This window comes from Egretta garzetta, unplaced genomic scaffold (genome assembly GCF_000687185.1).
Source record: "Egretta garzetta isolate BGI_Z169 unplaced genomic scaffold, ASM68718v1 scaffold123, whole genome shotgun sequence".
In the NCBI taxonomy this organism is placed as follows: Eukaryota; Metazoa; Chordata; class Aves; order Pelecaniformes; family Ardeidae; genus Egretta; species Egretta garzetta.
In genome coordinates, this window is record NW_009259182.1 from 86,657 (window position 1) to 111,868 (window position 25,212).

The window sequence follows — 25,212 nt, forward strand, 5'->3', positions numbered from 1 at the left end:
ATTAGCATATGAGTTATCCTGACAACAGTCTTTGTGCCATCAGCTGTTACTAGTGTGGCACGCATTATATCATTGTTTTGAACATGTCCACCAACAATTAAATTAGCAATAACAAAGTCAAGGAATCTCTGCTATTTTTCTTCTCTTTATTGTAATGTGTAAGTCCTCCTGAAATAGGGGTCTGGGTAGTAGACTTTTGAAAAATTGTTGTTACAAACATCATGATGGAAAAGCTTTATCAAAGAGGAGGGCTTGTAGTATGTTCTAAAGGTTAACAGACTCTGTCTCTCTTACCTACCAGGGAATTTGTTCTTCCATCAGATTCCCTTGTCTGAGAAGACCGAATCTGTTAAGAACAAAATTTGTGTACTTATTGCTGATATGGGACCTGTGAGTTTTAGCTGTGGACAAGTCTATTGTTTTGCTGAGAGTCACCTCCAAGAGATTACACGTAAGAGTGTAAACAAGTACATGTAACATCAAGTCAGTGAGAGAAATGCCTGTGGTGTGATGCACCCTTTGATTTGATTAGTAATAACATATCATATACTCTTTGTTCATTCTATAGTCAACATTAGAACCCACATCGAGAATGTATGACCGTGTGGCCAAAAGTGACAATTCCTTCGCCTTAAAGGTTAACAGATAGGTTATAATCTTATCTGAGATTTTAGTGTTCTTTACAAATGTAATGCATTTACAAGCTTCCAGAATTAAACCTAAAAAGAAAAAGTCTTTCTAAAGACCAAATGGCATCCAGTATAATAGTGGATGAGGTCTCAGTGCCAGAGCACTGAGCTATATAGTCCTGATTCTGTTCTTATATTAATTACCTCCATCTGTGTAACTGCCAACATGTGAATATTTTCCCTTACTGCAATGTTCTCCAAATATGCCAGCTTTCTGACCTTCTTGATTTCAACTGCTCATGTAACAAGTTCCATCAACGTCGGACAGCCTTAATAAAGACTCTCTCTCTGGTTTCATTCATCAAAATGACCTAAGTGTTGCTAAATTCAAACTTTTTGAAAGTATATTTATTGAACTTGTGTTTGTGAGCTTAGCAACCCTAAAGGAATTCCTTTCTTCCAGCTACTGTTCCAGTCTCCTCCTCTTGCACAACAGCATCTATTGGCAAGGAAGAAGCTGCCAAAAGCAAAATTTCCTGCTCTTTGGTTAGAAAGAAAAGGCTCCTGGTTCCTGCTCTTTTAACTTGATCACTTGATGTATGTGTGGGAAGAAACAATGAACAGTCTGTCTGTTCATGCCCATTGTGAATTTGTAGCTATCACAGAAAACTCAACTCAGGTGGAAACCATTCCATACCTCTGATCATACTTGCCCTGCTCTGTATCTTTTCCAGTTTCAATCTACTGGATTGAAGGGTGATCAGTACTGCATTCAAAGTGTGCATAAATGATAGATATATGTAGTGGAATAATTATGCTTTCTGTTCCTCTTCTAAAAATGCCTAACTGGTTTGCTTTTTTGACTGCAGTTGAGCACTGAGCTAATACTTTCATCACGCTGTCTGTCACAACATCAGGAGCTTTACAATGATGGTCAGTTTAGAGACCTTCATTTTCTTTATCAAGTCAGAATTCTTTTTCCCATTGTGCACTTTGCATTTATCCACACTGAATTTCATCAGTCATTTTACTGTCCAATTACTCAGTTTCATCCTTCTGCAGTGCTTCTCAATCTGCTCTTTTCCTTACTATCTTGAATAACTTCTTAACATCAGCAAACTTTGCCACCTCATCTCCTGTAAACATGTTGAATAGACCAAGTCCCAGAGGAACTCCTCTGATTATCTCCATTGTGAGAACTGCCCATTTACTACTACCCTGTTCCCTGTCTTTTTTCCATTATTTAGCCATGCCAGGACTCTTCTCCAGTGGTTGTTACTTTCCTTAGATGCTGTTGGTGAGGTCTTTGCCAATAGCCTTTTGGAATCAGAAGCAGCCTGTGTTACCCAGATCACCCCTATCTGAATTCTTGTTGACACATTTGAGGAGCTCAAGATTTATAAAGCAGGACTTCCTTTTACAGAAGACATATCAAAAAAGGCTTCTGTGGTAAAATTGTCTTCAGCTTCTTCTACAGTGAGCACTGATGCAAAGAATTAATTTCACTTCTCTGAAATGTTATCCTCTGTGAGTGCTCATTCTATATCCTGATTATCATCTGGCAGGAACATTTAGAACTAAAGAAAGAGTACACTTATTTTTGGCCTGCCTGATTTTATTATTATATTTAATTTTTTCAAGTTCGTGATCCTTTCTTCATTTGGATGCCACTTCAGCTTTTGGAAGAATGACATCTTGTTTCTAATAATCTTCTTTACCATTTGGCCATATCAGCTAACTTTCACCACCTTCCAAGCCTTTTCTATTTGTGTATTTCACCCAGTTGTGTTGACTTAATGAAGTGCAATTTATTTTAAATTGCATTGTAGTTTTGTCTGTCTTCTTTACATGACCAGATAAAAATACATAAAGAGAAAAAATTGAAAAGTTAGCAAACTTTGTAGAGATGTTTCTATGTGTTTGGAAGAACAGGGAGAAAAGCTAGGTGCTAGCTAAAAGTATTGCATCGCATTATTTTAAATAATTCTTGCTCAAATCCTTGGCTATTTTATGATGGTCTCCTCTTAGCTTACAAAACATGCTTTTGGTAAAACTATTCCTCCTGTACTCTCTTAGACTGGACAGGAAGACTGGGTGGAGACCACTGAAATGAGAAAATTTACATCTTTTTTCCCAGGGGTTTAAAGGTTAATGTCCACAAGGTGGTAGAATCAAAGATTATTTGTTTTATTCCTATGGTCTTTTGTGTATCCATCTTTTTAGCCAACTTTTACATTGGTTCCTGGTTCATGTGGTTACCATTGTACCTTTGTCTACCCTTCCTTGTCTACCTTGGCTCTACCTCAATAGGCAGCCATCAAGTACATCTTACACACTTTCAGTAGGCTCTCTCCTTCACAGGCACTCTTGGCTAGTCTGCCACAGACATAGGAAAGTTCGGACAAAATTTAAGTTTTGACAACATGGTGCTTACAGTCTTATCTTTGCTTATTTCATTAATATCACCAAGGATACTGAAAATTAATGGGCTTCAGGAGAGAGGCAGAAGGGTGAATCAGAGTCTGGAAATGAAAGAGTTAAAGAGCTCTGTTTACTTAACTTGTCAAAGAAATGACTTCATTGTTAAGAAATGAATTGATTTTGATCTGAAAGTCTCATGTGGGGAAAAGAAATCTTTCATAGAAGATCACTCTTTAATCTAGCTTACAAGTACCTAACAAGATGTAGAAATTGAAGCTAGACAAATTCAGTCTAGAAAAAAATAAGATTTGACAGAGAAAATGGTAATACATTAGAACATCTTTTCATGGGAAGTGGTAGTTTCTTAACCAGTGAATGCGTTTAAATCGAGTTGGATATCTTTCTGAAACGTGTATTAATTTCCTGAGATACACGGGCTTGATACAAAAATTTGAAATCCTGAATGTTTATTGTGGTCCCTTCTGCCCTCAGAATTTAGGCACCTGTGAATCACATCTTCTCTGCTGTTTTTCATTTTTGCTCCCATTCAGTCTTTCTGGACCTGCTTGGTTCGCTTCACATTCTTTGTTTTTCCTTCTTGTTCACTTGATTATCTTCCCCATATTCATGGATAGAATATTTTTCATAGAGCAAGAAACCATCTTCTTTTCCTTCATATTTTTACACAACACAAACTTTTACAAAGCTTTCATTCACTGATCCTGCCAGTACGGTTGTGCCGTGTGTGCTTATGCTGTCTTGCATTTTGAAATTATGTATTTTTTTATACCATATCAGTCTGAATTAGAATGTGAGAACCATCCATTTTGTGCATAATGTACTACATGAACCTTGCTAAAAACAGTAGTCGATCTCCTAAATAAAGACTGATTTTGAATGTATCAATCTGGAGGAGGAATGTGAAAAGGCAAATTCACAAACATCAGTGGTATTTTTTTATTAATAACATTTTTATACAAGATATTCTCACTTCTTTTAAAAAAAAAAAAAAGCCACAGTTGTGCTGAATGTTGGGCTGTGGTGTGTCTACAAAATGGGAAACTTTATTCTGCAACAGTTGTATTTACATACAGTGTATTTATTATGTCCCAAAAACTTAGCAGCTTTCGATATGCAGCAAATGTGTAAGTGTTAGGACTGTTATTTTTGAAGACAAAACTGTAATGTTCCCATCTGAATTTTAGCAAAATATGTTGTTCAAAATAAGAGAGAGAAAATATGTTCTCTGAATAAGGAATAAGGGAAGCATGCAACTTTATCATACACTTTTAAAAAGGAACTTCTAGGCAGGAAAACCTAGACAGAATCATAGAAGCGACCCATAGCTGGTTTTGGTCTTTTTTCTTCTTTTGTATTACCACATTAATGTGATGAGGTTTCATTGTGAGTTGTTGTACCAGGCATTGTATAAACACAGAGCAAAAAGGCAGTTTGTGTTAGACAATCTGTGGTCTAAGACCAGAGATAGGTATGGTGAGGAAGGATAACGAGGATAACGGTAGTCAGCAGGATCTACAGAGTTGGAGGCACAAGAGCAGCCTGCCCTTTTTTCAGTTTTTGTAGGCGCTATTTTAAAGGAGAATTTCAAGGATAATGGAGGAAGTTTATGGATGTTCATGGATAACATACTGGAAGAAAATTTTAAAGGTGCTTGCTTGGAAAGTTAAGTGGAAGATGTAGACTGACATATTAGGGCTGATTAAAAAAGGAACTTGTCCTTTCAATATTGAATGAGAGAGAAAAAAATAGGGAAGTGAACTTGCAATACTTGCAACTTACCTGGAGGAGTACAAAGAGAAAGGTGACAAGATCAGGGCTGTAGGCAAGAAAAACAATCTTTGCAGCAGCCTACTGAATAGATATTAATAGGGCAAGACTGCATTTTCCACAAGCAGGGAGAACAATATTGTGATGTTAAGATGTAAGTGATGATGGTGTGGTCAAGAGTTTAAGTTGAGTGGGTAGGTAAGAAACTTCTTAGAGATGCTATGCAGAGAGAATAAGCAAAATCTGAACAGAACTGAGGTATGCAAATATAGAGGAAGTTCTTAGCTAAGTCTAGATTACAGACTGGAATTAATGGTTACGTCCAAAGGGATCAAGAAAAGGTGGAAACAACAATGCCTTGTTGTACTTTAGAGGTGATGAGCTTCTCACTCCCTGAAGCTGTGAAAAATACTGAGTTGTGAGTCTGGATACATGGTGTGAAGTAAAGTGCGTAGCTTTTATGGATTAGATAGCCAAGAAGTAAAATTCAGAAGAAGAAGAGGTTGAGGTGGAACATTGTGAAATAATCAGAAATGTGGGAAAGGTTTGAAGATGATCTTTAGAAGAGCACATTGAAAAAATTAAGAAACAATTAAAAAAACCCAAACAGAAAATAGTAGCATTAAAAATTTTAATGAATAGCAAGGTTTTACTGGGCTGAAGAGAGAAGAAAGGTCCAGGAGAATGAGGATAAAGTGCAGATTTTGAGCCTAGCTGAGAAAAAACATCAACTTTGACAAGAGTAGATAAATTATGTGGAAGTTATCAAAACCTGCAAGGAGATTATTAGAAATGTCCATTGGCAATTGTAAATATCACATTCAAACTGCTTAGAAATGTGAGAGGGAAGGGAGGATGGTTGATTTTGGGTACCTGTAGTTGAAAATTTAACCTTGGTTCCTTCAAACCAGGTATGCACTGTAGGCAATGAGATAATGGATAAGAATACAAAGCAAAGTGAAGCAGTGAAGGTAAGAAGGCAGAACATGAAAGAAGGTGGAGAAATAAGAGCTACCTAATGAGAATATAATGAGAAAGATGGGGAAATGATAGTAGGCAAATTCACAAGACTCCTCAGAGGAGTTGTAATGATAGGTGTACACGTTGCCTCAGTCGCTAAATTAAAATCCATCTTCTTGATCTTTATACAAAACTGAGGAATCTCAAACAAAGATCAAGGTGTGGAGAAACATCCTGGTGATGCCTTTTGTTAATGTGTTAATGAACTTGCTTGGTTAATGTCATAGAAAAAGTCATATAAACCCCCAGACAAAATCTTTTACCTGAACCTGTATACTTACCAATGATAATGCTTTTCAAAGACTGAAGCCTAAATTAAAATATGAAAAGAAGAGGTGGGTAGATAGGGGTTCTTGGTAGCTGTTCATCTGCTAAGTGGGACAATTTTTTTTAATCTTTATTAAAACTGCTAATACATTTTGAAGCAAGTAAGGCTTTTGTGTCTTTTGTCCTTGCTTCTAATTCTGATTTTTTGTCTTGATCTGCACAACTACTTTTCTGCTAACTTGAGAGCTACTCTAGCCTATGCCATTCATCACAAGAACATCTCAGAGGGACTTGGAAATGTTTCAAGTTTTAACAATCAGAGACTTAACCTGTTTTTTCTCATTTAAGTTACCTGCCTAGACACACTAGGAAGACAAACACTGAATAACAGAAGTTGAATAATAATAGTAATGAGGATTTTGCATGAGAAATAAAAACCTGGTAAAATCAGGTCTTTTGTTGTAGATTGCTGAGATACTTTACCAGTGTAAGAAAAAGAGTGTCGACATTTGTCAGGCTATCCTCCATAAATTAGAATTACCGTACAGGGGAAATGCAGCCTTGGCTGCCGTAATTATCCCTGCAACATTTGCTATTTTGTTGTGGGTTTTTTTCTCTGAAATACAAGGGGGTATGCTGGTAGTACTTAAAGTCTCTATTTTCTTAGTTGATGTTTTTGTTCTATTATCATTACAATTCTTTTTATCTTAACCTAATCACATTTTCTGGCTTGCTTGTCAATTTAAAAGATAAATCGGGGGGAAAAAAAAAGAAAAAAATGCTTTGATTGTTTGTGTTGTGTGTTGTTTGGGGGCTCTTTTAATGATTTTTTTGCTTTAGAATGGTGTAAGGTTGACAGCCTAGGAAACTAAAGCATCAGTACATATTTTCTCAGACTATTTTGATAGTACGCTTTATCCCTGACCTGGAAAAGCCACCTCTGCATGTGAGAGGATAGTTCATTCTCCATAGCTCATTCAGTCCTTGTCCTTTTTGCTAGGACTGCCATCAAGATTGCTAATTATAGTAATAGGTTTGTGACGTGGGTACTTTTCCTCTGAAAACTGGTCAAATTCATTTGATACAGGCCATAAAGCAGCCATTAGCGGGGACCAAGTTTCAGCCACCATCAGTTTGACCTAAGTAGTAGCTGAACAGTGCAGCAGTGTTTTTCCCTGGCATCCTATTTCATTTTTTAATGTTCTTGTCGTAGCCAAAAAAAGCTCCCAAACTGTTTTATTTCAGACCCTTTTCTGCTGAAACTGAGTTGCCTGTTTTCAGTTGCAAGAAACCAAACCTGCATGAGTTAAATAAGCCAGCAAAAAATAATGTCAAGAGTGGGCTTTACACAGCCTTAAATATGTTGGGGTTTCTTTTCCTTTTTTTTTTTTTTGGGGGGGGGGGGGGGCAGCTGCAGGCTTTGCTTTAGCAGACTGAGAAATTAAATACTTGTGTACATGGTTTTAATTCTCCCTGATAAAAGAAAGACATAAAAATATTATAGCTTTAAAACTCCTTATCTTGCTGGAAGAAAAACATCTTTAGAAAAAAGTGGTTTATGTCCACTAATTTAGTATCACTGGAAAGGGAACAAGAGGCAAATATTAACAAGGTCTGCATTTTTTTCATGTTGGCACTCAAAATGATACTGGTGATTTAAAAGGCTTTTTGTGGTATGTTATTTTTACACTTGTGTCTATTTTTTTTAAAGGAAACTTCAGAAAGACTGAGATTTTCAGATTTCTGTTGCTAACACTTTTCTGGGTTTCCTAGCAGTGCTTTTCTTTAAATGGAAATGCAATCAGCCCTTACTTCATGGTGCCTTTGGTATTTTTTTCAGGTCTGACCACTAAGTCCAAGAGTCACGTCCTCAATAATCCCTGAAAAAATTACTGTTCCTCACCCCCTTACTACGTATAGATCCATGCATTTAGATACACATATACACATCTTTACCTTTCTCAGAGTTGTTTTTGCAGTATCAGTGGATTTTTCTGTACTTCACACTCGGGAAATTGTATTTGGGTTACAGGAACTTGTATGGGTAGTTAATGGTGTGTATATACATGCTGACTCTGATTCACTACTTCCATTAGCACTAGGATTCAAAATAGCTAATTCTGATTCAGAATTGGGCTGATTCTGACATCGGTGTTAATGATGTAATAACAGTGCTGACTGAGCAGAATTGTGTCTGATTCCCTGATATGTGGGGGCATGGCTGCTTTACAGGTGCAGGTGTAGATGTTTGATTGCAGCTTATGCAAATGTGTGGAAGCATTAAACGGATAACGGTGTAGATATGGTAGCCCAGAGTTAGCTACTGAAACAGTTTCGGAGGTTGCAGCCAGTACTGAGCTTCACGTACCCTTGCTGCGCTTCCCTTACTTGTCATACTTGCACTTGGCTAAAGATAGCAGGGATAAATATATACAGCTTGTAGTTGCATCTCTCCCACCAGTGTGCATATGTCCCGAGTGAGATCAGAATGAGTCCTGTTGGTATTTATTTTACAGAAATTATCTGTAGTTTATGTGGTTACTTCCCCACAGGAATAAAGCTTTTCCTGTACCTTTTGAAAATTTATGGCAAAGTTGATATTGAAAATCTTGCGTGTAAATTTGTCATTGGCCTTGGCAGAATTTTCACGTCTTCAGGAATGCAACTGCACTGAAGCCAGAGACCAAGAGCAGCGCTGGTGCTAGATGAGGAAAATGGAGGAAGACCAGCTTACGGGTGGATGTGGGGCCCTCAGCTCACTCCTCCAAACAGCACACATGCCAGTCACATCGCGCCACTGCTCATGCTCCTGGCAACTCATCGATTCCATATTTTGCTCAGCATTACGGTTTCTGAGCTTTTACCTACCCACACAAACTCCTTTGTGCGTACAGTAGGTGTGCACAGAAAATGCTGTATTTTGGATGCTCAGTGGGAACCTGACAGCAACAGGAGAGAGTTGGGTTTTTTTTTTCCAGGAGGAGGCACCTGTGCTGCCTTCCGAACTGCATGTGTGAAGTATAGTAAATATATGGGTTAAAAAAATCATAATTCAAATCCCTATAGTGGTACTGATCAGATCTCTGTTTCTGTAGCAATGAGAACCAAAGGTGGCCTTTTAAGGCTCACAGTTCATCTACCAATTTCCAGTTCTGCTTCAGGATTCTTAAAGTATTAGAGTGCGTGCTTTAAACCCACAAAACTTACCTTTACCTAATTTTCACCATTCTAACCTAAGTTTCCACGGAAACAGGGTTGAAAAAGCTGCTGGTAGCCAGCAGGCAGCCAGCAGCTGAGAGTGAGAACTCTCCTTTGTCACTTTCCACTACTGGATGCCTGCTGCGTGCCAGTGTGCAAAGCTACCTAGGCTTCTAAAATCTGGAATACTTTCAATTTCACGGGGAAAAATTAAATTAATCTACTCTTTTCTCTCTTTGGATTGTCACAGTAAATTCCAGGAGGGCAAATGGGCTAATGAGTCCTGAATCTGTTCAGTTGCACTGAGCCCCACATAATCAAAGCTTTCCCAACCAACTGGGCCTCTCCTTTCATAATTTCCATGTTTTAAAAGCCTTCTTGCTCAAATTTTGTGTCTATGCACCTGTACACACATATTATGGTACCTGAATTCTTTATGGTGCTATATCTATCGACGTATTTACGAGCCTTTTTTGCATACGGCATAGTTGATGTATAAAATTGCCTTTTTTCCCCATATACCTGGGGAACATTTCTGAATGAACACATTATAACTGATCCTCAGTTAAATATTAGGAGTAGGATGTGAATGGAGATGGCTTTTAACCAGAAGTAGATTATAGCTGCGGGAAGACTAAAGGGTCTATTTGGTCAAGACTCATACAAAACTGAGATAAGCATGCACAACCTGACAAGATCAGATTAGACCCTTCCCCCACAAGTGCTTTTCCCATAAATATTTATCTACTTTCTATTATAAATAACCAGGAAATGAAAAAGGATAGATTCTTTTTTTAAAAATAGCCTAGAAATAGAAATGCAGCTTCAAATCTTCAGGGTAAAGATATTTTAAGTAGGCAGTAAATTCCAATACTAGTGGCTGCTTTTTAAATGGCAACAAAGTACTGAAATTCTTCGTGGCAGCTACATAAATTGGCAGCATTTATAAACAAAGAAGAACTTTGTACATATGTGCATTTTTGCCTACTGTTGGGTACCTTAGAATTAAATAACTTATCACCTGTGAGAGAATAGGTCTTGACAGAGCCAGCACTGCTGTATTTTTAAGCTTGCCTGAGGCAACCTAGCTGGCGTTGAAGTTAAGCTTGGCATTTTTTTGCCCTGTCCCTCCTCCCTCCAGCCCAAGTGAATGCTCACTTCGTCAATGAGAAACACAACTGACTTGCCTGCCAGATGTAACGGAGATCCATGAATTCACATCTATTCTGCAGACTTGTGTTTCATTCAGATTGTCGATACTTTGACTTCACTTTGTGCAGTGGTGTTAAGGGGTAAAAATCTGAAGCCATGCATGTGCCACTAATTCCGAAATGCATATTTGTTGGTGATCCACTCATCAGAACCTAAGTGGATTGCCTTTCTGTTATAATAAAAAATAGCTCCTTAGCTTTGAGATTTGAAACCTTTAAAATGCACAGAATAATATTTTTACAGTCATTTTTGAAAGTAACGAGTGTGTACTTTTTAAAACACTTCTGTGTCACATAAGAATAATATTAATACTTTAAAAATCTCAAGATGAAAGATGTAAGTCCTTTTTTCTTTTCTTTTTTTTTTTTTTAAATCTTTTTTTCCTCTAGCATTTTACGATGGGATAATGAGACAGATGTCTCTCAACTGGAAGGACATTTTGACATTGTTATGTGTGCTGACTGGTAAGTACATAAAAATCATAAAACTCATGTTAGAAAAATAGCTTTGCTGGAGTAATTGTACTGTGCTGCTTGCTGATGGCTAAGCAAAGTCAACAAATGAAGCACAAAGCCACCTTAACCTCAACAAATTAATATTCATCTCCATGTGACAGTTATAAGGTAGTCTTCTATCACACAGTAACTTCTACCACATTATTTCCCAAAGATTGATTTTGAGAAGCATTTCCATTTTCTGGAATTGCCTCTGTTTCATGCTTGACGTATCAGTAAATGGACGACTTAGGCAAATTGCAAATAATTATGGCTCAGTGAGGAACAGTCTGGAGAAAAGGGAGTTTATCAACACAAACAGCTCAATTAGCTTACTTCTTAGGAAAGATCTGACTATTGATATAAGGGTATATATTTTTTGCTCCCCAGAAAATCTTTCTGAGACAAAAAAGGTTTTCAAAACCTTTTTTCCCCCACCACATTCTGTTTCTTAAATCAATTTGACAGCAATATTTAGGCTTTATATTATTTACACAGGCACATGTTAATTGTAAGAGAACTCTTAGTAAAAAGATGAGAGCACAGCACTTAATTTATGAGAAGGTAGATACAATATGATATATTGTTTAATAATTTTGCAAATAGATTTGACACAGCCCTTTCCTGATACTGGATTTGCAGAATTGTGCTGTGCTGTATTTGCTGCATGCTAACTTTAAAAAGGGTACATTATTAATTATTTGTGTTATATAAATGGAGACAGTGTAAAAAGAGATGTGCAAATTTCACTCAGGACAGTAGATATTTTTAAATTAATCTGTCTTTTCTTCATAAACATTTGCTCTTGACCCTTTAAATGTCCAAACCAGAAAAAGCTCTGTGTGTTTTGTTGCACATAACTATTGCAAGAGAACAAATTCTGAAAACAGGGACTTCCTAGGACAGCTCAGTTCAGCAGCTTTCTGTACTTTACTAAGAAATAGTTAAAGGAAAAAGGCAAATGGAAGTATGAAGCTGTCTATTGTCTTTTTAAACAATGTTCTTTTTAAGTGACTTCTGATAAAATATTCCTCTAAAGCTTTTTTTTTTGATTGCTTGATATTTTGCTGTTTAAGCAAACTCTTCTTATTTCAGGAAAGTTACTGGGTTTGTATAGCACTGGAGAAAGTGTATTTCGTTGTCTTTTTTCCTTTATCTTATGCCTATTTGTTGACAGAATGCAACAGTACTTCATTTCTCTTAGCATTTAATTTCAGAAAAGTTCTTTGTTCTCAAAAAGGACAGAGAAGGGTTTCTAACTAATCGCCGATAATGTGCCCCAGAGATGCATCATCTGATTAAAATAAGGAGCTAAACAACACCATATGATTTCAGCAAGTAATTTAGTAAATGCCTTCCTCACCAAATATTAGAATGGATACTCCAGGTTTCATTGCACAGATGAAGTTAATGCTGGACAGGATTAGATCAGATTAAGTATGAAAGTCAGATCAGAGTGCTGGCGGACATGAGCAGGAGGGCAGCAGTCTTCTCGGAGGCTTAGACAAGGCTCACATATGGATGTTCTCCAGATTATGTGGGTGAAGCAAGGTCTTGCCAAGAGATTTAGAGTTAAATTTGTTCTTCACACAAATATCAAAACAACCTGGCTGTGCCATCTCTTGTATTCTTGATACTCACACCATGTCATCCTATTTGTGCTGGGAGTACAGCAGAGTAGAGCAAGACTTAAGTTGTTTTTTTCAGTATGAGAAATATTCTTGCCTAATACTCCTCCCAGTCTGTTTGGAAATAGCGTGGTTTCTTTAGGAAACAAAGAATCAAACATGACAGGTAAAATACATAATGCATTTGCAATCCCTGCATTTTGTACATTTATTTTGAAGCACTTAAGATGCAGGTAAGTGTATGAATATTTATAGATTTCTAAAAAATAAATAGAAATGTGCAGGTTAGTTTAAAGTATGTGTTTTTATTCACAAATTGTCTCTATTTTCTTATTGCAAGTGCCCATATATATAGTTTAATAAGCATGAAAATCCCTTTATTGTTTGTTTCTTTTAAAAATCATTCTTTTAGTTATGGACACTAGGTTTTCTGGTACATGAAAAGGCTGGGGAAAAAATGTTCCATGCTTTATCAAACTTGAATCTTCTTTTCATTTTCATGTATTTCTCTTCCAAGATATAGAATTGGCTTGAGAACTGTTGGCAGGATTTTTGCTCTCTGAATTTTTTGGGCTGCCATTGAAGAGGAAAAAAAAAAAAAATCTCCTTTCTTATAGCTCCTCGGCAGAAACCTGAGGTATGCAGCGATAAAAACAGATAGAATAGATTGCATTTAGTTTAACACCATCATATAGCTCATTGTCAGTCAATAAAATCTGGGATTAGAACAGAGAACTAGAAAGCAAAAAATCTGAGTTCAAATATTAGGTACATGGATAAATTTTTATTGAAGTATTTCCAGCAAGGGTGATATTGTCTGATTCTCTGAATAGCTAACCAGTGGTACTGCTTGATCCCATTTACATGAAAACAAGCTCTATTCATAAACATTTTCCCAATCCACATGGAGGTTCAAGTAAAAATGTACATGATTACAACAAGCAGCGATATGTTTATATTCATATATTTACAGTCAGACTTTCATAAACCTTGTGTGCAGGGGTGGAAAATAAGTTTTTTCCCAGAACAGACAGTCTATTAGTTAACAGCTAAATTTAGTAGCTCAACTAGATTATAAAATAAATAAGAGGCAAACTGTGAAAGCTAGTCATTATTTAACCATTCAGGATTTTGACAATAAAAATAGTTTCATGGTTCGGCAGTTCCGAAATAACTTGTAAAATGTCAACTATGAGATAAAAATAAGGAAAAAAAAAAAATCTTGGTGAGGCCACACCTGGAAGAAGGGTATGCTGGAAAAAAATACTGAATTAATGGAATTTATAAACATATCCACCCACCCCATATTTTTGAGGAGGAATTTTAAGGCCAGGTGAGGGCCGCCAGAATTTTAGACTTTCATTTGACCTGCACTTGTGGATATGAAGTCATGCAAGTGCTGGAATTGCAAGAGTGAGTATGAATAGAGGAGGAGAAATAACAGGTGCCTGTATGGACAGGCCAAACCCAAGACTCTTCCAAAGCTCTTGAAAGCCTCAGATTTCTGATGATTTAAAAGGAAACATATATACTTTATTAAGAAAAAAGTTGTTGAGATTTTTAATCCAAGGAGAGAGTCAAGGCCAGTAGGACTGAGCCAATAGAAAAAAGTGTTGTCTTTCACATCCTTGTGAAACAAGTTTTCACAAATAATTTTAATGTAGAGACAGTATAAGGTCTAGATCCCCATATAATTTTGGAAGTGCATAATATCCCACTTTACTTAGACTGATTATATTCTAAAAGTTTGGCACATGTGTAAGTATTTGCACAGCAGAGGCCAGGGGGGGCTATCCCACATTACTTTCAATGCTGAGATTTTTGCTGAAGTCCTGGGGGGTTGTGGATTCACCAGGAGCATAGAACTGAACTGAAAGGATTCTTTAAATACCTTAAAATAGATCAAATTTGTCTCCATATAGTATTTCTTTTAATATAAGGAAATCTTTTTGCAGGGATGCAGTAAAATCTCTGTCCTTCTTCAGTTTAAATTTATTATTCATTTTAAGCCTGATTTCTTGCACACACTTTCGAGTGCATTGGAATCTGATGACATAGAAGTAAGGGTTTTTTCAGTTTGTCAGCCATGTAGTTGAAGGCAAACAAAAATATAAAGGCTCTACACACTAGGTACTATACATGAATATAATCATGTCTGAAGTGCACCTGTAAACTAAGCTCTTTTACCAAGGGCAAAGTATGCGAAGAGAAAAATAGGTTCACATCATAGCCTATGCCCCTTGATGCAAAGCACAAGGGAAAAGGATAACAGCATGAAGCAAACTGAGAATCTACTTGGGTTTTTAATTTGTTTCCATGTGGCTTCATGTTACTTCCATACAGTTTTGCTATAAACTTTATTTTTCGTTTTAGTAGTAAATAAAAAAAAAAAAAAAAAGGAGAGAGGCTGAATCATAAACTGTGTTTCTTGCCTCTCTACTGCTGTGCTCCAAAACTTCCCTGCTGATCCAAGAAACCTGTTCCTGCCCTGAGCTACTGCTTTCACAGCGTCCTTACTACTTAACACGAGACATTGTCACTAAAGTACTGGCGAGCTAAGCCAAATTTGAATTGAGGTATGAGAACTGAGTGAGAATGGTTTACATTATTTAATTTCCGTGAGCTGTTGTGAGCTCTAAAGGATTCTCTCGTGTACATTTTCAGTATGCTGTGGTAATATTTAGTCATACAAATTCTACTGGTAAGAGAAACTGCATGGCTAAATCTCCCTGCATGGGCCAAATCTTGTTGCTGCTCCTGTCTGCAGCAGAGATTATCTTAACGACTTCTTCAGGATTTTCCTCATTCAAGGTGTCCTCCATCTCAGGAGGGAGGATAGAGGTGTTCCCTGGAGTCACTGCATTGCATTAACATTGCTTCCAGCCTTCTCTGCTCCCTCTGGCCAGACTATGTGCCTCACAGAGCAACAGACTGATAATCACAATATTGGAGACTATTTTCAGTTGAAGTAGGTCCTGTTCCCAGGAACAGGCCTTTTGGAGGGCAGGGACAACTTGGGAGCAGAGCCAGAGCAACTGTCCCAGGTTATCTGGGTTTCCTAAGGTAACAGGGCTAAGACTCTTCCGGCCGTACCACCAAAATTTCAAGTGGGAGTCAGACAGAAAAGGTATTGTTGAAGTTGTCTAATCTCTTGGCAGGCCATGTAACCATTTGAATTTCTCAGACACTCAGTTGCTGGTGAACAAAGGCCTGTAGTTCTCTCACTGTAAAGGAACAAGCTTGGTAGCAGCAGTTGTGCCCCTATCTCATTGTAAAAAGAGAGAATGGTATGCAGGTCCATGAAAAAGGAATTTTCGCACTGGTAAGCTGCCCCAAAATTGTGTTTCCACCACACTGCTTTCAAAAATAAAAATCTTATAAGTGCATTTTTCATTTAGAATGTATGTCTGTCTACACACAGGATCTCAGCAAGACTTAAATGTATGCATGTTTGTGATGTTTCATGTTGAAGAAAATTAATTATTTGTAGTGATACTTTTAGGAGAGGTCTCACGCACTGTATCCTAACTTTTCTGCAGGTGGCTAAGTTCCTGGTGAAGCAGCATCTTATGGTATCTCTCTGCATAGGGATCTACCTGAGTTGAATGTGATTAAAACTCCCAGGTGATATTAGAGATACCAGCTGCTGTTTCAATGAATTAAATTTAGACAAGCATTTTTTCAGTAAGGTTCTTGCAGTAAGATTGATCAAGGCTGAGGGGCAGCCATCATGCCAATTGCTGAAGTTTAAATTTTCTTGTGGGCAGGCTATCAGAGAAATTGTTATCTAGTACTTCAATATCTTAAGAAGAAATTCAAAAGGTCATACTTCTCTATGAAATGTTCCTTCAGAAATGTATGGATACCCAATCTACCATATTTTCTCAGGAACATGAGGTTCTGCCAGTTTTTACTGATGAAATTTGGTCACTGACAAGTTTTATGATGGGCCTTTTTTTTTTTTTCTGAGTAGCAAAAATTCAGGTCTTACACAGCTGCTTGACCCCATGAAATGTAATGTTGTATTCTCCTCAGTAGCCGTGGAGTGTTCTTACCTATCCACACATACTCTGGTCTTCACGACTGGCGTGTGGTTGGCAGACCACTTTTTTCTCTTCAGTGTTTTCATACATTCTTTATATTCTTTTAGAAATTTCAAACCTGGAAAAAAATTACCCAGAAAGAGATGTTTGAGAATAAAGGAAAGGGCAGTATAGGAAAAAATCATAAAGAATGGACAAAATGCCGTGTAGTGTGGAACTTGAGCTTGACACAGGCTGGGGAGCAGTTTTATTACAGTGAGAGCATGAAAAATAATGAAGAAAGAATCACATTATTTGTGGCCTGCTTGATAGAGTTTCTTATCTGAATCGACAATATAAATGCAGCCCGTGGTAGTAAGGACTGAAAGACATCAGTTGCTATCCAATGGTTATTCACTAACCATTGTAAATGCATTCTCATCCACGGTAACTACATGTCCACAAATATCTAGTCAAGAGTGATTGGCACCCTGGTTGCCACTATTAGTGTATACATTAAGGTACTGAGGGGCATGAAGAATGAATTATCCCCTCAAATCATGAGGTAATCACACCAAAATAGGGCTGAGCATGTTGGCAACATTGCATGGGAAAATTGATTCTGCTGCTATCCTTGCAGGACCCATGCTGGAGATGAAGGATTTCACTCTTGAGAGAGGACAACTCTGTACGATCTGGCTCATTGTATTTGAACAGTGGTTGAGGGGGAGAGGAAGTAGGGGCTTGTAAATCTGTATAGGGATAGATATATAAACAGAACAAATACGCATAGTAGATGATAATGGATTAATGCCACAACTGTGAAGGTAAAAGGGAAAAAAATACCCTTAATAGTAGCACCTGAAATACAATAGAAAATATGTTAAAAAACTCCACCTCAGCCCCCCTTTTATAAAAAACATGTTAGCTTTGTATATTGATCCTGGTTTCTGATGCGGTAGTATTTTAATAGCAAGCATATGTGACCTGTGAATTTCAGTTATATAAAGATCTGTTTCATGCTGATATTTTAGCTTTGGTTTAGATTATATTTGGGTTTATGTATTTTTAATATTTAAAAGTACCTGAACTGGACAGAAATGTAGACCACAGTTTCTCTTTTACAGCATTGTGTAAACATATGTAATTAGCCTTGTACTTATCTGCATTAGTATCATTAGAATTGAAAACCCATTTTAATCTGGATTCTGTTCTCTTCTCAATGTCAGCCTGTTTCTGGACCAGTACAGAGCTAGCCTTGTTGATGCAATAAAGAGATTACTCCAACCCAGTGTAAGTATGTTTCTATTTTCTGCTGAACACTGGCTTCAGAATAATTAGTCTGTGCACAATGATTGAGAGAGTAATGGAATGGCAGGATTAATGTCATGTAATACTTTAATACTTATTATGTCCAACTTCAATTGAGTCTTCTAATCTATCAGATTCTTTCCTAATCATAAACTAGGAAACTTCTTATACTTGGCCTTCTGATAAGGAACACAGTGGGTAGTAAAATAAATGAAACCGCTTCAAAGATAGCGTGAGATTATTTTTATCAAAGCGTTTCTCAAGTATTTTCCTTTGATAATAATGTCTTCATATTAAAGTAAAAGTACGATATTGGAAGTTTTTATGTTGGCTTCTGTCATTTGTAATCCCTTCAATTGTAACCTTTGTCATTGTGTATTTATTTATTATGAAAGAATATTTTTTCTTTTCATTTCTGTTTATAGAAAATGAACAAAACCCTTATGCATATATTGTAGCCTAAAACTTCTTTTCCATTAAGTAAGCCCTGTGTTTACATGTTTTATACCTTAGAACAGAATGAAATTCAGCTCTTCATAAAATGCTTACATGTTCTACGTGAGTGCCACTGAGAAAATATTTTACCGATCTCAATCTAAGAGACTGTGAAATCAGATGGACCTATAGGCAAAAAAAAAGCTGTTATATGCATATACTTATACCCAACAAATAATCTTGAATATAAAAAAAAAATTTAAAAGAAGATACCAAAATGAGAATATGAAAAAAACGTGAAGTAATTGCTATAAGTAGGAATTTGCAACAGGAATTTTACCTTTCATGCTTCCCATGCAAATCTTCCAGTAAGGTAAACTTTCTGTTTTAAAACAGAAGTATTTCATGTTAGCAGTGCATTCTTCAAACTTATTTAAAAATTGGATTGTACTTTTTGTGCAAGAGATTTTCTCTGTAAAAGGAATAGAAGACCCAAACGTGCAAAGGCTTAAGAAACCAAGTCATTTTAGTCATGTAAGTAATCCCATTCTTTGCTAAGAGTGATCAGGTTTCTATTCTTGGTTCTATCATAGACTTTCCTGAGTGACCTAAGGCAAGTTACTTAAGACTGAATTATTTTAATGAGCTGTCGGGCGAGGCTGCCGGGGAAGTCAGGAGAACTCTAGCCACCCTGAGGGAAACGTTACCAAGGAATTTCTGTCAGTGGCAGCAAGGGGAGGTTAAGCAGCTCATACCTGAAGTGATCCATTCTGGCTTTCATGATTTACCATCAGTTGTCAGGGTGCAGTAATTTTGGGGACCAGAGGTGATCTGGAACACAAAGCTGATCCCAGTTTAAAAAATTGCAAGAAGGGGTTTTTTTAAGCCCAGAAAGGATGCCGGGGGAGAAGAGTTGAGTGGCAGGAAGAGAAGTGTGTAAGAGGTGCCCTGGTACCTGTGGCCTGCCTAGAGCCTCTAGCTGGAGTGGAAGAAAAGCTGTTAGTTGTTTTGTCTCCTGCTCATAGCTAATCACGGTCTGGTTGCCAAAAACATGAGTACACACATACCTTTCCTGTATGTACATACACACGCATTCTTTACCTGGGCTGATTAGCCCAACCAGAGAATTTGATTTAAAAAACAATGATGATAAGGCAGCTTGAATTTTAAGTAGTGTTCATAGCTCAAGTTCCCCTCTATAGACAATTTAGGAATTGTTAACCTGACTTTAAACCAAAACTGGCCTGACTTTGTTGCTTTTAACTCCAGTCAGCTAATTCAAATTCAGAACACGCCTTTGTTTTTCAGAGCAGATGAACTACAGTCCTTTGTGAATGTAGATGGAGTAAAGGGAGATGGCTTTTTGTTTTCTGTCTTCCTAGTCTGGCTTGCTTCTGCACGTTGTGATTAATAGCACAGCCTGTACTTACTTCCTCTGCATTTTAGGCCATGGTTCCTATCTCTTAGCAGCAGCAAAGCTAGCTTAAGAAATTCTTGCTCCTTGCAGGAATTTCTGTTTCAGAGTTTTGGACCACTGTCCGAACTGTATTTTTTAACTAATTTGCCTAATCTACTTTATGGATGGTCGTATGGATGGATATCCAGTTATAGCATGGCCTTGCAAATTATTATAATTCATAGCTAAGCGGGCAGCAAACTATTGTGTGGTGTGGAAGCTGGGAGTGCAGACATGTTAAATGAGCTCTCTTGTCCCAAAAGGACATGTTGATCAGAGATGCCTTCAAGCATATGCTTTCATAGTTTGAAAAACCCAAATAGAAACATATACTCATTTGAGATCTCAAGAGAAAATGCAATCACACATACATAATAGTTATTATTTTTACTGCTCTTGTTAACCTATATAAATCTAAGGATAACATCAGAGGAAACTTTACTATATGGCACTATACTTTGGCCTTTAAAAGAAAAATAAATCAACAGTGAGCTCATTTGCCAGTTGCAATAATTAAGAATAGTTTATGGTCATTAGTTTATGACCAAGCTAAGGCATAAACTACTTTGATTAAGTTCACTCTTCTACATGTATTATTTTGTCTTAAATTTAGAAGTTACATTTCCTTATTGGTAATACTTTGCCAAATTGGTAGAGGACAATCTCAAATTGAAGACACATCTAGATGTAAGACATCTTACAAGTGTAACTAGGATACAACTAGGATAGAAGAGTTCAGGGAAAATAATAGCCAGCAAACTGGAAGGAAAAGTGGAGTGAACAGAAAATAGCAGGTATCCTTACAAAGCTGTCTTAAAGGAGAAATTCAGAACAGGTCATTATTGTTACTGTTAGTTTAAAAAGAGATAAATTTATCTGCAGTATTTCCTTTTTCATTAAGGATGTTATTTGGGCTATTAGAATCCTTATGGCACAGAATGATGTGTTTTGGGTCACTTTTTGTTTTCCCAGAAACAAGACTCTGGTCTTTTCAGTTGTTTGATTCTTAGTATGGCTCCATGGATAGTTGTATTGGCACAGGAAGAGAGAAACAGAAATTTTCACAGGCAGAAATGAGCAGCTCGCAAAGTTACTGGGGGCTGAAATTTCTTATCTGAATTTGTTACGAGGGCAAATGTCACCTGTAAACCAATTCTAAGAATTAGGCACTGAAATTTTTCATCAAACAAATTTATCTTGAATGGCTATGTTTTATTCCTTTTATAAGCAAGCTACTAGATTTGCCAACATGTAGTTCTATTTTTTCCCAGCATTAAAATGTACTCTTAATTTCAATCTCAGCATAAGCAGTTGCTTGTTTGCATAGTTCCCTAATTAAGAACATTTTTTATGAAGGCTTTGATTCTTCTATGGCCTATCCATTCAAAATCCCAGTGAAGTCAATTGGATGCTATTGGACCATGATTAGTACCAGCAAATGACTGCATTTAATGATGATTGATAAGCAAACTTAGTCATGGTCACATCCAAAATGTGAACATCTGTCCCATTTTCTTACTGCAGCACTTTAGTGACACTTCAAACTATTGTAACTGACTTTTGCCTCTGTGTTTTGTTCACGGGTTTATTGGAAGTATTTTCTTGGCTGGGAAAGGCCATTCTAACTTTAAACATCATCCTAAACTGAGATGCACTTTTGAATTACAAGTTTTGAATTAAACAACCTTGGGATACTCCGTCAAGTGTAGATCCAGGCCACTGGTCTAATATTTTTATTTTACAGCAACCAAAAAATGAAAAACATTTTTAAATTAGAAATGTGAATGCAGTTCTACAACAGCTAGCATAATCACAGAGATCAGACATTTGACAAGAAAGTGCTTTAAACCCCGATTATGATGGACCAGAATTGATCACAGTCAACCACAACCTCCACAGTACCTGCTAGTTTTGAGGAGATTATTGTAGTATTAAACTTAATCATGATTTCTTGGTTTTTATCAGCAAGGGCAAGATCCTCAGGTGTTTTAGATGCACATTAAATTCAATAGAGGAATGGGGTTTTACACCAACTAAGGAGCTGGCTGGAAGTAACTGTGTAGTGATTTCCATAAAAGGCCATTCCCCTTTTCCAAAGTTATTTCAAGATTTTGAGTCTGTTTTTAAGAGATATTTCATACCATGTTACATTCTATTTTACTGTATTTCTCTTTCAAATTAAATTTGAAGTAGTCTACAGAGGCTATATAAGAAGGAATGACCACATGGACTGCTGACTCCACATGGAAATCTGTAAGGGGGGTGGGGTGGGGGCTGTGGTGTGAGCACTGCTTCCTCACTGAAGCTGCTGGATCAGTGGCTGATGTAGGGCTTGCGGCCCCAGCCATCTCCATTCCCAAGGTTTAGCCATTCCTGAAGTTTGTGCATGAATCGTGGTGGTCAGTGAGCCCTGGGTGGGGCACATGTTTCCTATTACAGTGACCTCTCTGTGAAGCTGCCCATGAAGATGAGGGACTCCAGAGGAGTCTTGTCCTTCTTATGCCAGGAAGGGTCTCTGCATAACAATGTTCTGGGGAGTGTGAGATGGCAGCAGGAAGAGGAAGATCCTCAGGCTGAAGGCTCCATTTGCTGCCCACTTCTGTCTGATGATATTAAAGCATGCCAAGGATGTGAGGGAACTGATTGTGAATTTCCTGTGTTTAATGTTTTTCATCCTGACCTGAGCTTATATTCAGACCTAACATTTACATAAGCAATTCCAATGCCTTCGGTGGGAGTTACACCCCTTTGTCCCTTGTATTTGGCCACAGAATTAAAGTTATAGCTACACAAATGAACAGAAGCAAGTAGCTTTGGATATTGCCCTGGGTATTTTTTGTGCTTCCCACGAGAAAGATGAGGATAACGGTATTTCCCTATCTCACAGAGGCATTGTGAGAATAAATACAGTGTTGCAGTATTAACGACTGGCATCTTTTAAGTACATGTTAGTATTGTAGATACTGACGTAGAGCTTTTATTGCTGCCTCACTGCGCGTTGCCTCTGCATACGTGTGCATGAGCTGTAACACAGATTTGGTCCCTCTCCTCCTCACTAAGTATCTGTGTCAGCCCTGTAACTTTCCAGAGTTCCCGCTGAAATTCTTTCTTCTGATCACTTTTTTCCTGTGGTACACAGGATTGCATTTCCTCAAGCCCAATATTCTTCCACAGCGTCTAATCATGCTATAACTTCTTCAGATCCCTAAAAATATTTTTTGGTCTCTTTGGTTGATTACAGCACCTCACAAATTAGTCTTAGCTCTCATTAATGTAGAAGTTAAATACAAGAACTCACAGTAAACTTTGCGGCTCCCCTCTGCGTGATATGCTGTTGGCTGATGTTAACCTGTGTTTACAGCTCTTCAACCGGTTTCCATTCCATGTGACAGAACACGGTATTCGGCCAATTAGAATTAATTTTGCAAACAAGATTTCAAGCGATACTACATCAAGTAGGTTAGGTTTGGGGCTAGTACTTTGCAGAGAGTGTCTAAAATCTATCATTTCAAGGTATAGTCATTTTTGTTTTCTTAAATACAGAAGGATGAACAAAAAATTAGCTAATGGACCATAATGTGTTGCCTGGGCATCATAAATGGCCTGATCGTCTTGAAAGATCCAGAATTACTATGCAAAAACATTAAGTCCTGCTTTAAATGCAATTTACCAATTTAAGGTCAAGTTCGGTTGCAGTGCTCAGGTAGTTTAAAATGTCTTTAAAAAATTAATGATCAGGTCTGATTTTCCTACCATTTTGCCTTGTTTTCACTGTTGTAATTCCACTGACAGCAAATGGGAGGTACTCTTCTATGTGTGACAGTAAAAAAAGAAAATCACTATTTACAGTCTTTGCATGGTCACAAGCTAACAAATGGATTTTGCGTTGAGCGTATGTTTTCTATGCTTTTTCTGTGTTTTGTTTTGATAATTCATAGCCACCATTATTATATGAAAAGGAACAGATGTATGGCAGTTGGCAGTTTTCTAAAGGAAATATTTATTTATTACTTTCTATTTTGCATGTGTTTAATCACAGAAATCTTGCGTATTTTGAACAATGATTTATATTACCATGTTTTAGTATTTTACCGAGAGAACAATTGACTTTTCCAGCTTGAGTATATTAAAAGCTTAGTCAGGTGTATGTTATATCTGGTTCCCTTCCAGCTTTAAAAATGTATAAATTCTCTTTTTAATGTTCCAGGGAAAAGCAATGGTATTTGCTCCACTCCGAGGGAATACTTTAAACCAGTTTTGCAATCTAGCTGAAAAAGCTGGTTTCTCTATCCAAAGACATGAAAATTATGATGAACACATTTCGAACTTCCACTCCAAGGTTAGTTTTCTGCTTGTGTTAGATAACACTTTAATCCGCATTGCATTTTGAAGAGATCATGGTCCTTTTGGCAGGTAACCTAAATGTTTGATTAAAGTACTCCTTAGGTGTGCTGTTTCTGAACAGCTATTTTTGTATCTGATTATTTTGTGTGGTAGAACCATCCTTTATCTCTGCACGTCTAGAAGAGTTTTGCAGAAGCATCTCCTGTTTACCCTTTTCATTCATAGAAATCTAATTTATGAGAGCCTTTTCTTGTTGTTGTTAGCTGCCTATAAATATACTGCACACTAGCATTTACATTTTAATAAAAAGCTTGCAACTTTTAAGTAGGTTAAATACTGAAATGGACTGAAATAAATAGGAGGTGAATGTCTAATTGTATCATATCGTACCTTAAATCCTTATCTCTGGCTGCTTTATGGCTGGGTCAGTTGGCAGCTTCAAACTGCTAAATCTCATACAGAATTTCACAGTTGTGGGGTTATATGTCAGATCGAGGCGCTACAAGATTTAGGTCAAAAGCACTTATCTGAGCGTGATTTCTAAGCTTGCTTACATAAAGCTACTGTTATCAGTCTCCTTTTTTATTATTTATAAGTATAGAGTAATACAGGACATGAAGAGGAAGGTGCTTCACGGAAAACTTTTTAGGAATTTCTTATTTTCCTGTGTAGAAGTGCTTATCAAAATCATATTTATTACTTGCAATTCTGAGAGGTCTATTTCATAACGTAAGGAAATCCACTGTTGTAGGTCCATATGACCTTCGACATAACCTCTTGCAATTTTCTAAGAATTGCTCTTGGAAAATACAGACATGTTCAGAATTGAAGTGAAATGCCTTTTATTTTTTTTTAATATTTAGCACCACCATAGGATAGAAATCAGATTATGCTAAGGAATATATGCATGTGATGTTGTAAGGAATAAACATATACTTTATCATGGAATATTATATTTAATAAAGACTCCCATTAAAGCTGTCTAAA

General features: G+C 37.1%; 1 protein-coding gene across 1 annotated transcript in view; it reads left to right on the plus strand.

Annotated features, from left to right (window-relative positions):
- Nucleotides 1-25,212, plus strand: part of CAMKMT (calmodulin-lysine N-methyltransferase) — a 43,607-nt gene that overhangs the window by 13,161 nt on the left and 5,234 nt on the right. The window contains exons 6-8 of the mRNA XM_035891270.1: nucleotides 10,925-10,999; nucleotides 17,909-17,972; nucleotides 24,089-24,220. Of these exons, the coding sequence (XP_035747163.1) occupies nucleotides 10,925-10,999; nucleotides 17,909-17,972; nucleotides 24,089-24,220 (271 nt within the window). The remainder of the gene's footprint in view (nucleotides 1-10,924; nucleotides 11,000-17,908; nucleotides 17,973-24,088; nucleotides 24,221-25,212) is intronic.